General features: G+C 39.0%; 1 protein-coding gene across 4 annotated transcripts in view; it reads left to right on the top strand.

Annotated features, from left to right (window-relative positions):
- The window catches only part of Spast (spastin), a 53,575-nt gene extending 42,700 nt beyond the window's left edge, over positions 1-10,875 (top strand). For all 4 annotated transcript variants that reach the window (XM_050162994.1, XM_050162996.1, XM_050162995.1 and 1 more), the window contains 4 exons: positions 532-611; positions 4,445-4,515; positions 6,636-6,676; positions 7,995-10,875. In XM_050162994.1, the coding sequence (XP_050018951.1) occupies positions 532-611; positions 4,445-4,515; positions 6,636-6,676; positions 7,995-8,117 (315 nt within the window). In that variant the 3' untranslated portion in view covers positions 8,118-10,875. The remainder of the gene's footprint in view (positions 1-531; positions 612-4,444; positions 4,516-6,635; positions 6,677-7,994) is intronic.
- Positions 10,876-13,578: the final 2,703 nt, after the last annotated feature.

Raw genomic sequence — 13,578 nt, forward strand, 5'->3', positions numbered from 1 at the left:
TACCTTTTTGAAAACATTATATTTATTGGAGCTGGAGAGATGGCTCAGCAGTTGAGAGCACTCTCTGCTCTTACCTGTGTGGGCTTGGTTCCCAGAACCCACATGGCAGCTTACAGCATCCTTAATATCAGGTTCAGAGGATCAGATACCCTTCTTTTGCTTCTGTAGGCATAGGACACACAGGCAGTACACATACATACATTTGAACAAATATTCATTCATCCAAAATGAAAATAAGTCTTTATAAAAAACTGTAGTTTTCTAGTTCAGGCTCTTAGCACCCTTGATAGTAACAATGGCCACTTTCTTGGTGCTGTATCTGGACAGTCTTCAGAAATTCCCTCATTAATTCTCACAAATAGTTTTTGTTGTGTTTAACAGTCAGAAATAATGCCTAAGGTCAAGAATCAGGACTTGATTCTGGAATATTACATTAAGCTAATTCTTAATTTATTAATTAATACTGACCAGTTTTTATAATTCTGATATCAAATTGGGCCTTTTTGGTAATTCTTTAATACTTACTTTCAGACGAGACTGCTTCTACTTAAAAACCTGTTATGTAAACAAGGAAGTCCTCTGACCCAAAAAGAACTTGCACAACTTGCTAGGTGAGTGGTTTCATTCATCTGATTCATCTGTCTTATGGCATCGGTTTCATTTGTAAAAATTTCTCTTTGTGTGCTGTTTAAAATGAGCTAATATAAAAAATTGTTTAAGTAAAACAAGCTTATTTAAAGTGAGCAATTCATTTTCCAGAAATTTTCTTGTCTTTTACTTTCTTTTTTTTCTTACCTCCTCTTCCTGATATAAAGGAATTTCAATTTCTCTCTTATAGTAGACCTGAACTAAATATGTAATGACAATATAGTCTTTCTATATATAAAGCTCATAAATATTAAAATAATTTGTGAAGTAAAATCCCCTCATATTTGAGACCAACACAGATATTTTCATATATACTTCCTCTTCTGTATTAGGTAGAAACACATTTAACTTGTTCATCTGAAAACCTACCTTAAACATAGTAAGGAAGTAGAGTGTGGTGGTACATACCTTCTCCCAAGCACTCAGGAGATAGAGACAGTTGAGTCATGAATTCAAGGCTAACTTGGGCTACATATAGAGACCTCATCTCAAAGCCAAGAAGTGCCATGACATTGGAATGACAACTGCAGTGTCTTGCAGTGAAGCCCTGATACTGGTATCTACTCTGACTTCATCAAAACCTTTTTATGTGTGGCTGGGGAGTCACTCAGTGGTTAGGATATTGTCCACACTTCAGAAGACTCTGATTCCCAGGCAGGCCTTTTCTTTCCATTTCTCTTAAGACGCTCCTCCTTCCTTAAGCTCCCATCATGCCGGCTTTTCTCATAAAATTACATTTCTATCCCTTCTTGGTGATCTATCATGGTCTTGAGGCCTGTTCTCTTAATGAACTTGATTCCTGAGAGGTGACTGTGTGGCATCATCTTTTCCCAAACAGTGCTGCTGCTTTACTATCTTCTTGTTATTACATGTACTAGATGGAAAATTACTAACAGGAAAGATTGTGGGTCAAGAATTCTTATAGACTGACTCAAAAGGATTCTTACAGAAGGCAAACAGCATTATTAGATCATAAGCAGGCCAGATACAGAAGATTTAGGACTTTTAGTAAACCCACTCAGAACACTGTTAGTTTATTTGAACCAAATTCTCCCAGCAACCACATGGTGGCTCACAACTATCTGTAATGAGGTCTGGTGCCCTCTTCTGGCCTGCAGGCATATACACAGACAGAATATTGTATACATAATAAATAAATAAATATTTTTAAAAAAAACAAAACCCCATGAGGTAAGGGGAGGGGAGTTGAGCCTGATAAATGATAGACTATATATTAAACACTTTGTCATTGTCCTTGTGTGGACACTGATTGCAGGCAGGACTTCCACAGGTTACATCCCTCAAAATGGCAAAAAATAGTTTAAAAAAAAAGACAGGTAGTGGTGTCACACGCCTTTAATCCCAGCAGTCAGGAAGCAGTGTCAGGTGAATCTCAGTGAGTTTGAGGCCAGCCTGGGCTACAGAGTGAGTTCTAGCACCAAAACTACAGAGAGAACCCCTATCTCGAAAAACAAAACACAAACAAACAAAAAAACAATAAAAACAAAAATAGTTTAAATAACTGGAGGATCAGTTCAAGATCATCCTTGCTACATAGCAAGTTTGAGGCCAGTCTAGATATGAGTATAAAATAAATGAGTCTGTTGAGGCATCATATTCAGGTGTGTCTCCTTTTTATAACTACCTTCTATGCCAAACACTTCTTTAATCTTTTCTGTGCTCATTTAGGTCTCACCTTACTAAGAGGATGCTCTTTGCCAATCAACTTACCAATCAAGTCATTGTGACTGGACATGGTAGCACATTCCTTTAATCCCAGCATTGGGTAGTACACTACATAATCAGCCCCCCCTTTTTTAATTGATATTTATTGAGTTCTACAGTTTTCTCTGCTCCCCTCCCTGCCTCTCCCATCCCCCCTTCGACCCTCCCCTAAGGTCCCCATGCTCCCAATTTACTCAGGAGATCTTGTCTTTTTCTACTTTCTACTTCCCATGTAGATTAGATCTATGTAAGTCTCTCTTAGTGTCCTCATTGTTGTCTAAGTTCTCTGAGATTGTGATTTGTAGGCTGTCTTTCTTTGCTTTATGATTAAAAACCACCTATGAGTGAGTACGTGTGATAATTGTCTTTCTGGGTCTGGGTTACCCCACTCAAATTAATGCTTTCTAGCTCCATCCATTTTCCTGTAAAATTCAAGATGTTCGTTTTTTTTTTTGTTTGTTTGTTTGGTTTTTTTTGTTTTTGCTGTGTAGTACTCCATTGTGTAAATGTACCACATTTTCCTTATCCATTCTTCGATCGAGGGGCATTTAGGTTGTTTCCAGGTTCTGCCTATGACAAACAAAGCTGCTATGAACATAGTTGAGCACATGATCTTGTGGAACGATTGAGCATCCTTTGGATATATACCCAAAAGTGGGAATACTGGATCTTGAAGGTTGTTTCCTAATTTTCTGAGAAATCGCCACACTGACATCCAAAGGAGTTGTACCAGCTTGCATTCCCACCAACAATGCAGAAGTGTTCCCTTTCCTCACAACCTCGCCAGCATAAGTTGTCATCAGTGGTGTTTTTGATCTTGGCTATTCTTACAGGTGTAAGATGGAATCTCAGAGTTGTTTTGATTTGCATTTCTCTGATGACTAAGGATGTTGAACATTTCTGTAAGTGTCTTTCAGCCATTTTAGATTTCTCTGTTGAAAGTTCTCTGTTTAGGTCTGTACTCCATTTTTTTTAATTGGATTATGTGGGGTTTTTTGGTGTCCAATTTCATGAGTTCTATGTATATTTTGGAGATCAGACCTCTGTCTGATGTGGGGTTAGTGAAGATCTTTTCCCATTCTGTAGGTGTTGTTTTATCTTGTTGACCATGTCCTTTGTTTTACAGAAGCTTTTCAGTTTCAATAAGTCCTATTAATTGTTTCTCTCAGTATCTGTGCTGCTGGAGTTATATTTAGGAAGTGATTCCCTGTGCCAATGCGTTCAAGTGTACTTCCCACTTTCTCTTCTATAAGGTTCAGTGTGGCTGGCTTTATGTTGAGGTTTTTGATCCATTTGGACTTGAATCAGCCCCTTTCTCAGAGAAAGGAAAAGTGATTGTGGTTATGTGTTGATTGGCTACTAACAGCTTATAGAGTTGACCTCTCCAGGTGATGTGTTTATAACTTAATGGGGCCTGCTTCAGAGCCTCCCTTATCCTAAAGCAGAGTTGCATATGACATAGTCATCTATAAGTGTGTTGGGTCTCATCCATAACTGTCTTCAGATGCATAATGGAAGCTTCAGGTGGTACTGCATGGTTCTCTAATCCTGGAAATTCGAGCTGTTATAAGGGGTGAGCATTAGATTGTGTTATTCTTATAAATGGGCCTTTCTATGCCCTTAAAACATTAAATCATGGCACTGGAGAGATGGCTGAGCAGTTAAGAGCACTGGCTGTTCTTGCAGAAGACCTAGGTTCAGTTCCCTACATCCACATTGGGTAGTTCACAACCACCTGTAAACTCCAGATCCAGAGGATCAATGCCTTCTGGCCTCTGTAGGCACATGCACACACAGTTCTCTGCATACATACAACCAGGCACACATATACATAGAATAAATAAATATATTTTAGAAGAACGAAAAATCAGACCACATAACTATTAGCTTGCCTCTCGTGTAGAGATTTTTGTGTGCTCTTTCTGTTGGGACTTTTTATTTGTCCCACTGTATAGTTGAGGTTAGTCTCAAGCTTGTGATCCTTTTTCCTATATCTCATGAGATGTAGGAGTACAGGGAAGTTTTAATCTGCAAAGAAGGTAATTTGTTATCCTCTGCTTCTATTGTTCAGAATGACTGATGGCTACTCTGGGAGTGATCTCACAGCTTTAGCAAAAGATGCAGCATTGGGCCCTATCCGAGGTGAGTACAAAAGCATTTGAAACACTAGAACTTTGAATGGTACCATGTTATACATTTAGCCTCTTGAGAGATACATAGTTTTACATTTTATCTATTTATGTATATGATAGTATTTTTTGTTTGTTTTTGGTTTCTGTGTGTAACAGCCCTGGCTGTTCTAGAACTTACTTTGTAGACCAGGCTAGCCTCAAACTCACAGAGACCTGCCTGCCTCTGCTTCCCAAGTACTTGGCAGGATCAAAGGCACTAGAGTTTTGCATATATATTTATTTACACCATATGCATGTAGTGCCCACAGAGGAACCAGTCTTGCCTCAGCACATTCTTTCAGTCTCCCAAAGGTAAGATCACAATGTTGGAGACTATCACAAAGGGGATACATTTCCACCTCCCAGAAGCAGTCAGCTGTAGAGAGCAGCGTGGAGCCGCACCTGAAGCAGTCAGCTGTAGAGAGCAGCGTGGAGCCGCACCTGGTGGTGCTGGCTTCCGCCCTCCGTGATCCCGAAAGCGAGTGCTCTCTGTGATAATCAACTCCTATTATGGCTAAGGCCTGACTCATGCTATTGTCACGCAATGATTGTCAGCTGCTTGCATATGCGTGGACCTATGGGCAGTGCCCACCTGGCAATCCGGGGTTGGCGGCCTGTGCCTTTTTAAGGGCTGGGAGAGGTTTGCCCGGAGAGAGAGAGAAAGAGAAAGAGAAGGAGAAAGATTGCTGTGAACAAGGTCCTGAATAAACTGCTTTGAAGAAGAGCTCTGGTGTTGCGTCTTCCTTGCTGGTTGAGGCGGGCGCGACAGTCAGCCAATGGGCAGGGCACAAGCAGTTTGCATCTTCTCAACAAGTATCCGCTGGTATACTTAAAATGGCTCCCAAAAAACAGTCAGTCCTTGATGTTTCTTCCTTCCTGACTGCTAACACTTACTTACGGGAAGTGATTCTCCAGTGAGCAGTGTAATTGACCAGATTTGGGTGACTGAGTCTGATACCAGTTTCTGCCTCCAGGCTGCTTTCCTAACTGCAGAGCAATACACAGACTAAGCACCAAATGAGACTTTTATTCTTAGTCAAGAGTAGAAATGCAGAACAGATATGGAGGGATGGCCCAGAGCTTTAGAGCACTTGCTGTTCTTCCACAGGACCTAGGTTCAGTTCCCAACACCCACATAGCGAGTGGCTGTTAACCACTCTAACTCCAATTCCATAGGCTCTGACACCGTCTGTCTTTTGGCCTCTGCAGACAACAGACATGCACATAGTACACAGATATACATGCATGCAAACACCTAAAACATATGATATAATAATTAAAAAAAGGAATGGGGGGCTGGAAAGATGACTTCAGAATTAAGAGCACTTGCTGCTCTCATAGTACTCAAATAGGTTTCCAGCACCCACATTGGATGGCCTACAACCACTTGTAACTGCAGCTCCAGAGATCTGATGCCCTCTTCTGGCCTCTTGAGGCACTTTCACACATGTGGCACACACAGAGTCATAAATTAAAAATAATAAATTATTTTATTTGTTTGTTTGTTTGTTTGTTTGTTTGTTTGTTTTTTCGAGACAGGGTTTCTCTGTAGCTTTGGAGCCTGTCCTGGAGCTAGCTCTTGTAGACCAGGCTTGCCTCGAACTCCCAGAGATCCGCCTGCCTCTGCCTCCCGAGTGCTGGGATTAAAGGCGTGTGCCACCACTGCCCGGCTTCTATTTCAAGTTTATAAACGGTGGTTTGGAGCATATATGCAAGAAGCTGAATGTCTACATTTCCTCATTTACTATTTTATTGTATGTGCTGTCTGTGTGAATGTCTTTTGACTTTAATGATGTGCATTGCACAGGTACTATGAGATCACTGTACTTATATTTGCCAATAAGAAATTTAAACTTGGGCTGGAGAGATGGCTCAGTGGTTAAGAGCATTGCCTGCTCTCCCCAAGGTCCTGAGTTCAATTCCCGGCAACCACATGGTGGCTCACAACCATCTGTAATGAGGTCTGGTGCCCTCTTCTGGCCTGCAGACATACACACAGACAGAATATTGTATACATAATAAATAAATATATAAAAAAAAAAGAAATTTAAACTTAAAATATTTTTTAAGTATCTGACTTATGTTTTACAGAACTGAAACCAGAGCAGGTGAAGAATATGTCTGCCAGTGAGGTATGTATATTTTATGATTATTTTTCTTCTTTTGAATCCTCTATAAGACTTGTACATTTTTCTACTCTATTTAATTAGAAACAAGACAATTTTAACTTTGTTTCATTTAAATATATAAGGCTTATAAATCAGTTACTATGCTGTATTTTAGTAATGGTTAAAAAGGTAGTCATTTAATCAAGTTATGTAAGCACTGAGTGTTCGGAGGATCCCTAGGGATGGAGCTTAGTGATAGAGTTGTGTGCCTTGCACGTGTAAAGGTCTGGTGTTGGGTTCTCAGCAGTATCAATAGTAGGAACCTTCATATGCTGCTAAAAAGCATCATTCCCAGCTCATGTTTATTGTAACCAACCCTTTTCCTTTGTGATGAACCTGGCACAAACTTAGAGATATACTTGTGGGGAATGGAAGGTGGACCAGTGTGCAGTCTTAGGGCACAATGGAGAGAAAAGCCAGAAGTAGAATAAGTTTGGGTTGTTGTCTTAGTTACTTTCCTGTTATTGTTACAAAACACCGTGACCGGCCGGGCGGTGGTGGCGCACGCCTTTAATCCCAGCACTCGGGAGGCAGAGGCAGGCGGATCTCTGGGAGTTCGAGGCCAGCCTGGTCTACAAGAGCTAGTTCCAGGACAGGCTCCAAAGCCACAGAGAAACCCTGTCTCGAAAAACCAAACAAACAAACAAAAAAAAAAAAAAAAAAAAAAAAACCCACCATGACCAAGGTAACTTCAGAAACTAGCAGAATGGCAGTTTTCGTGACCAGAATGGCAGTAGGCAGGCAGGCACGGTACTGAAGTGGAGACCTTACGCCTTTATCAGCAAGAAGGAGGCCATGAAAGAAACATACTGCACCTGGCATGGGCTGTTGAAAACTCAAGGAGCACCCCAGTGACACACTTCCTCCAACAAGGGACAGTTCCACCAACTTCAGATCAAGCATTTAAATATAGGAGCCTTGTGGGAGTGGGGTGTGGGAGGCATTCTCACTCAAACCACTGTAATTATACATCCCAGAGGTAGAATTTAGGTTTGTTTTCTATCTTTGTCAGATTTTTTTCTAATGTCTTTTGTTTGTTGTTTTTAGTGAAAAAAAATGCTATGAAATATTAATATACAAATAATAACAGTGTATTGGTATAGATTTTGTAAGGTGTCTTATATAGCAAACTTGCCTAATATGTAATATAAAAATATATTTAAATGATTAGCATGATTTTTCTAAGAATGTTTATCTTATAAAATTAACAAAGTTCCATTTTAATTTATTTACTGCATACATGTTCATCATTTCTTTCTGTGTCACTTTTTTATTAATCTAGATGAGAAATATTCGATTATCTGACTTCACAGAGTCCTTAAAAAAGATAAAGCGCAGTGTGAGCCCTCAAACCCTAGAAGCATACATCCGCTGGAACAAGGACTTTGGAGACACCACTGTTTAAAGCAATGCCTTTGTAAGCCTGCAGAACATTCTACTTAACAAGAAACACGAGCTTCAGAGAAGTTATCAGCCACAGGAACTCAGACTTCGTTTACAGGACTTTTTAGAGTTTTCCTTTTTGCGCACCAAACTTGAAGAGGAACAAAAAGACAGACCTAAATAAAATATGCAATGTGAATGGAATTTTTGTTTAAGACCTTCTTGCCTGGTGGTCAGTGGTTTTTTTCAGTGGGCACTGTTAGTTAGAGCACAGCAAAAATAGATTCTAGCTCCTTATTGAGAGTAATCATTATGTAAATAATAATTTGTATATTGTGTTCAAATGAAAGTATTTCAGAGACAGTGACTGGTAGACACAAAGAGCCTGCTGTTGTCTGTCTCCGACGTTTTTCTTACAACACTCTCTTTTCTGGTTTCCTTTGCTGCTGTTACCTTAGCTCCCTGTGATTGGAATACCAAACACTCGGAGTTCTTTCCTGCTTTTCTTACCAACTTCAGTGTGCCAAATGGAAACCTTTTCCATCTGCAGTAAGAAAGAGCTACGCTAAGGCTTTTTTCAACCTAGATATACAAACATTAAACCATTAGTACTTTCTTTTATGTTTTGTTTTTCTATTTTATTGCCTTGCTGCCAAACAGTTTAGAAAGCAATATTATAGCAACAGAGAATCTGGCACAACAAAGGTTTGAAGGTTTGAGTCACTCTGTCATGTAACATGTAGGTCAGTCCTTCTGTGCCCTGCAGTATTGTTTTCTTCTAATACACCAGAAATCCCTTGCAGATTTAATTTATTCCAACTGGAATTTAGTTTTTGTGTTGGAATTATTCTAGTATTTTAGAGAGCTGATGTTAAGTCTATAAATTGCACCAGTGTGAAAGAAGGGACATACTAGGAGGTAAGACATTTCTAGTTTATTGCTGATTACTTTCCTAACAGGATCATTAAATGCCTGTGACACTACCATCTTTTTACTAATTGCCATTCCTTCCATGAAACTTAAAAATCCGAATTTTTCTACATGGCATATATTTTATAGGTCTCCTGTTCTTGCTTTTTAACTAAAAAGCTCTAGTTTGTTGATCTACCTTTTGTTTCCATAATTGTATAGTAATTCTTTGTTGTTTGTATAAATATGGCTGGACTTTTACTACAAAAATGCATTATAGGAAGTAGAGGCTCGTGTGTGGCCTTTTAAGAATTGTATAAAGGCAAAATGATATTTGCCATTAGTTTACTGGTTAAAAGTTTGTTTACAGAAATTTTCTTTGGTGCTTAAATGATGCTATGTAAAATATCATAGGTAGAAAGAATGGTTTTGTGGTAGTAACACCATCTTCTCATGTAAGAAAGATGTTTGAGGAAATACATTAAAACACTGGTCCTCCCCCAGGTAAAAATTTATGATAAAGACTACATCCTCAGTTTTACTCTTGGTCTTATTAAAGATTTTATTTAAACATAGAAGATGGTTTATTTCTTAGATGCATATGCTGTTTATGGCTGTAATTTAAGTCATGTCTCTTTTAATCATGATTTTAGACATCCCTGGATGATAAAAATGAAGTTTAGATAAATAGGAAAACAATTTAAACCAAAGCTGTGCATATTTTTGGTTCTGACTAGTGTCTGTTTAAGGTTCCAGATGTTAGAGCATCGTTAGAGCTTGCTGACGATGCAAGCCTGTGGTGATGGTGCAGCAGTTCTAACCCAGATGTCTACAACAAAGCTTAGACTTCATTGTGTTTTCGTTTAGGAAGGGATTGACAGCATTGCCACTGTTTATGTATTGAACAGGCTCCAGGTCAGTTATTACAACAGAAGAGTCTTTAAAGTTAGGGTTAGTTTATGACTCTTTCCAGAAGAGTTTTAAGAGGTAACAAACTTCCTTTGTCTGAAAGGTGCAGAAGTTGAGTTACACTAAACTGAGTCACAGGTATCACCGTGTGACTGTCATCAGTGTGTAGACGCTCCTTTGTTCATCAGGCAGGAGGTTCAGCCAGTATGAGAGAACACTTTCTGTCATGTCTTAGGACCCAGGTTTATTTTAGGCTTTTTGTTACTGTTTTTCAAACAGGGTCTCATGGAGCCTAAGCTGGCCTAGAACTCAATGAGTAGCCTATTCCTCTTTCTGCCTCCACTTCCCAAGTGCTGGGAAGCCAGTGTGCACCCCACACTGGGACGTTTGTTCTTTTTCAGTAAAGACAGACTTTGCTGGGGATTTCCAAATTAACATTAGGTTTTAATTTATATTAATTTTAGATTTTTGTATTGAGCTCTGTTTATTGTTCAAGATGATGTTTTAAAAGTAAGGATTGGTGTGTTCATGTTGACATGACGGAGTCCTGGTAAGCTCAGTGAACTTACTGATGACCTAACTGAGCCAGAGGAAAGACTCAATACCATCTTTCCAGATCTGCTAGGGCTAGAAGACAATTGGATTTATTTTCCTCTTTTTGTGCTTAAGGTGTAACTGGACAAACAGAATTTTAAGTTAAATATAAGTGGTATTCTTTGTTTATAATGTAAAATTGTTTATGTGTCATACAAAACTAACTTTTTTGTAGAATGAATGGCTTACAGTTTGCTTTTCGGATTCTTAAGGCAGATTATTTTCCTTTAAATGTCTGTCTCAATTTTAGTCTTAACTTTTTACTTCTACAAAAGGAATGACTTAAAGGGTACATTCAGCTGCATAAAGTGGGTTTTTATCCTAATTAATTTTATTGTAAATAAATGATGAACTTGGTTTTGCCTTAATTTTGTATAGTTTGAATCTTTGATATTTCAGAGGTTGCAATTTGATGGAGTCTTTTGTAACTCTTATGGTAATAAACTCTGAACAAAATATACATAACAATGACCGGAAGGCTCTGAAGAGCAACGCAAACTAGTCAGAAGTGACAAAAATCCCAGTGTTTGAAGAGCTCTCTTATATGTCAGTTTCCAGCTTGTGCAGTTCATTTGAAAGTAAAATTCAAGCAAAATGGTAGCTACTTGTTCAGTTGAAGAGGTATCTCAGGCTTTTGAGACAGCTGGAAATGAGAACAGAAATCTTGGAAAGGCATGGGATAAGTTAGCCCACATCAACTACACATTTTGATTCCTTTCAAATCATTGGTACTTTCTAAAATTTTACTTATCTAGCAGGATATTCAAAGGAACCCAGCAGATAGCAAAGTCCAAAGAATTGATCAAATTGAGCATATTCCTGTAATCCCAGGCCTTGGGTGGTTGACAACTGCCAATTCAAGGCCTATTTTGGTTAAATTCCATTGAAATTACTAAGAAACTCCAGCCTGGGTTTTTTTTTTTTTTGTTTGTTTCTTTTTTTTGTTTTGTTTTGTTTTGTTTTTGTTTTTCCCAGCGTGGGTTTCTTAGACCCTATCTCAAAACAGACAATAAGCCTATCTCAAAACAGACAATAAGCCTGTCATGATGGTGAATGTCTTTAATCCCTGCACCCAAAAGGCAAAAAGTGAGCAAACTCTTTAGTTCTGAGGTTAGCCTGTTGTACAAAGAGTCCAGGCCATCCGGGGAGGGCTACTCAGTAGACCTGTCTCACAAAACTAACAACACAAAGACAAGCAAAGTGTACACAAGAAAACTGCTTGGGGATAGTTTTGAAATTGAAAATTGAAGCCAGGCAGTGATGGTGCACTTCTTTAATCCCAGCACTCTGGGAGGCAGAGGCAGGCAGATCTCTGTGAGTTGAGGCCAGCCTGGTCTATAAGTGCTAGTTCCAGGCCAACCAGGGCTACACAGAGAAACCCTGTCTCAAAAAAGCAAACTAAAAATTGAAACCTAGAGACAAAGTAAACAGAAACTCTTCGCAATTTAAAGTATCTTCACAGTACCATGATTATACTTTTAATAGTGTAGATTCAGAATAGGCAATATTCTTTACAAGAAAACAGACGCCAAGTATCCAAAAAAAAAGTTATGTGATCTACAATCAGAATAAATGGAAACAGATTCTCATATCACCCCCTTTGGGGAATGAACAGCAGATGCCTTGAACATGTTAATTTACAAAAAGAGACAATAGACCCTAATATTCAACAGAGAAACATAACAAAACCAAAGAAAAACCTGGCCAAAAAAAAAAAAAAACAAAAAAAAAAACAAAACACGTGTCATGTTTTTTGAGACAGAATTTCTCTGTGTAGTCCTGGCTGTCCTGGAACTTGCCACCTGCGTCTGCTTCCCAGGTGCTGGGATTAAAGGTGTGCATCACTACACCTGGTACCTTTTCGTTTTTTCTATCCAATGTTTTTAATGCTAAGCCAGTGATACAGACAGAACAAGAGTACAGGACAGAAAAGGATTGAGACAGGTAGGACCGTATCAGTACTTGTGACTTGAAGTACAGAAGAGAAGAAGAATGCATGAGAGAAACGGGGAAAATGTGATGCCTCAGTTTCTCCATAGTCAACAGCTACCAGACACGTTCACTGAGCCCCAGAATCTGTAAAATGCGGGTTTTAAGACTCCACATCTGCCTTTAATTTCTCCAACAACAGTGAAACCATTTGTTAGGAGATACATAGGGGTAATTTAGCTTTAAATCTTCATTTACAGATGCCAACCAAAGACTATCTTAAAAGCAGGACCTTCTTGGGATAACAGTCTGGGGCCTGAGGGTTTGTCTCGAGCTGGAGTTCAAATCATTGTTCCTGAGGTAACCCAGAATTGGATGTCAGACCAAGTGGCTTGAAGAGGTCACCTAAAATGATGGGCCATTTAACATGGACATTAGGAAGCTAGGTGGTGGTGGCACATGCCTTTAATCCCGCACTCAGGAGGCAGTGGCGTGTGGATCTCAGTGTGTTTGAGGCCAGCACAGTCTACAGAGTGAGTTTCAGGACAGCCAGGGTGGTTACACTGAGAAATGCTATCTCAAAACAAAAACAAAACAAAACAAAGGAAGGGGCAAGTTAGTCACACACTGGAGTGGATACGAATGCTCAGGACTGTGAAATAGAACTGTGGAAAGAAGTCTGTATTTTTAATAATTGGATTTTAATCTAAGGGGGCTTAACAGAACCTGGGATTTGCTTGGGTTGGAGTTTCATTGGCTTTTTCTTCTGCCTCTTTTCCTGTGTTCACATGCCCATGAAAAAATTTAGTGGGCTGTGTTTGTATTTTCCTGTAATCAAGCATTCAGAAGGAAGAGGTAGAAGGATCAAGGCCATCACTAACTTCATAGTGACTTCAGGAAAGCCTGGGCTATCTAAGACACAGTCTCACTAAAAGTGATCGATTTAAATGGATCCTAACTGACTCGACAGTTCTCGCTCTGGTGAAGTCATGATCCAGATTTTCATACAGTATGTGCTATCACTTTTCAGATCTCTTTTTTTTTTAAATATTTATTTATTTATTTATTTATTTATTTATTTATTATGTATACAATATTCTGTGTGTATGCCTGCAGGCCAGAAGAGGGCACCAGACCCATTA

The sequence above is a fragment of the Alexandromys fortis genome, unplaced genomic scaffold, assembly GCF_014885135.2.
Source record: "Alexandromys fortis isolate MF-2015 unplaced genomic scaffold, M_Fortis_MF-2015_v1.1 scaffold_148, whole genome shotgun sequence".
In the NCBI taxonomy this organism is placed as follows: domain Eukaryota; kingdom Metazoa; phylum Chordata; class Mammalia; order Rodentia; family Cricetidae; genus Alexandromys; species Alexandromys fortis.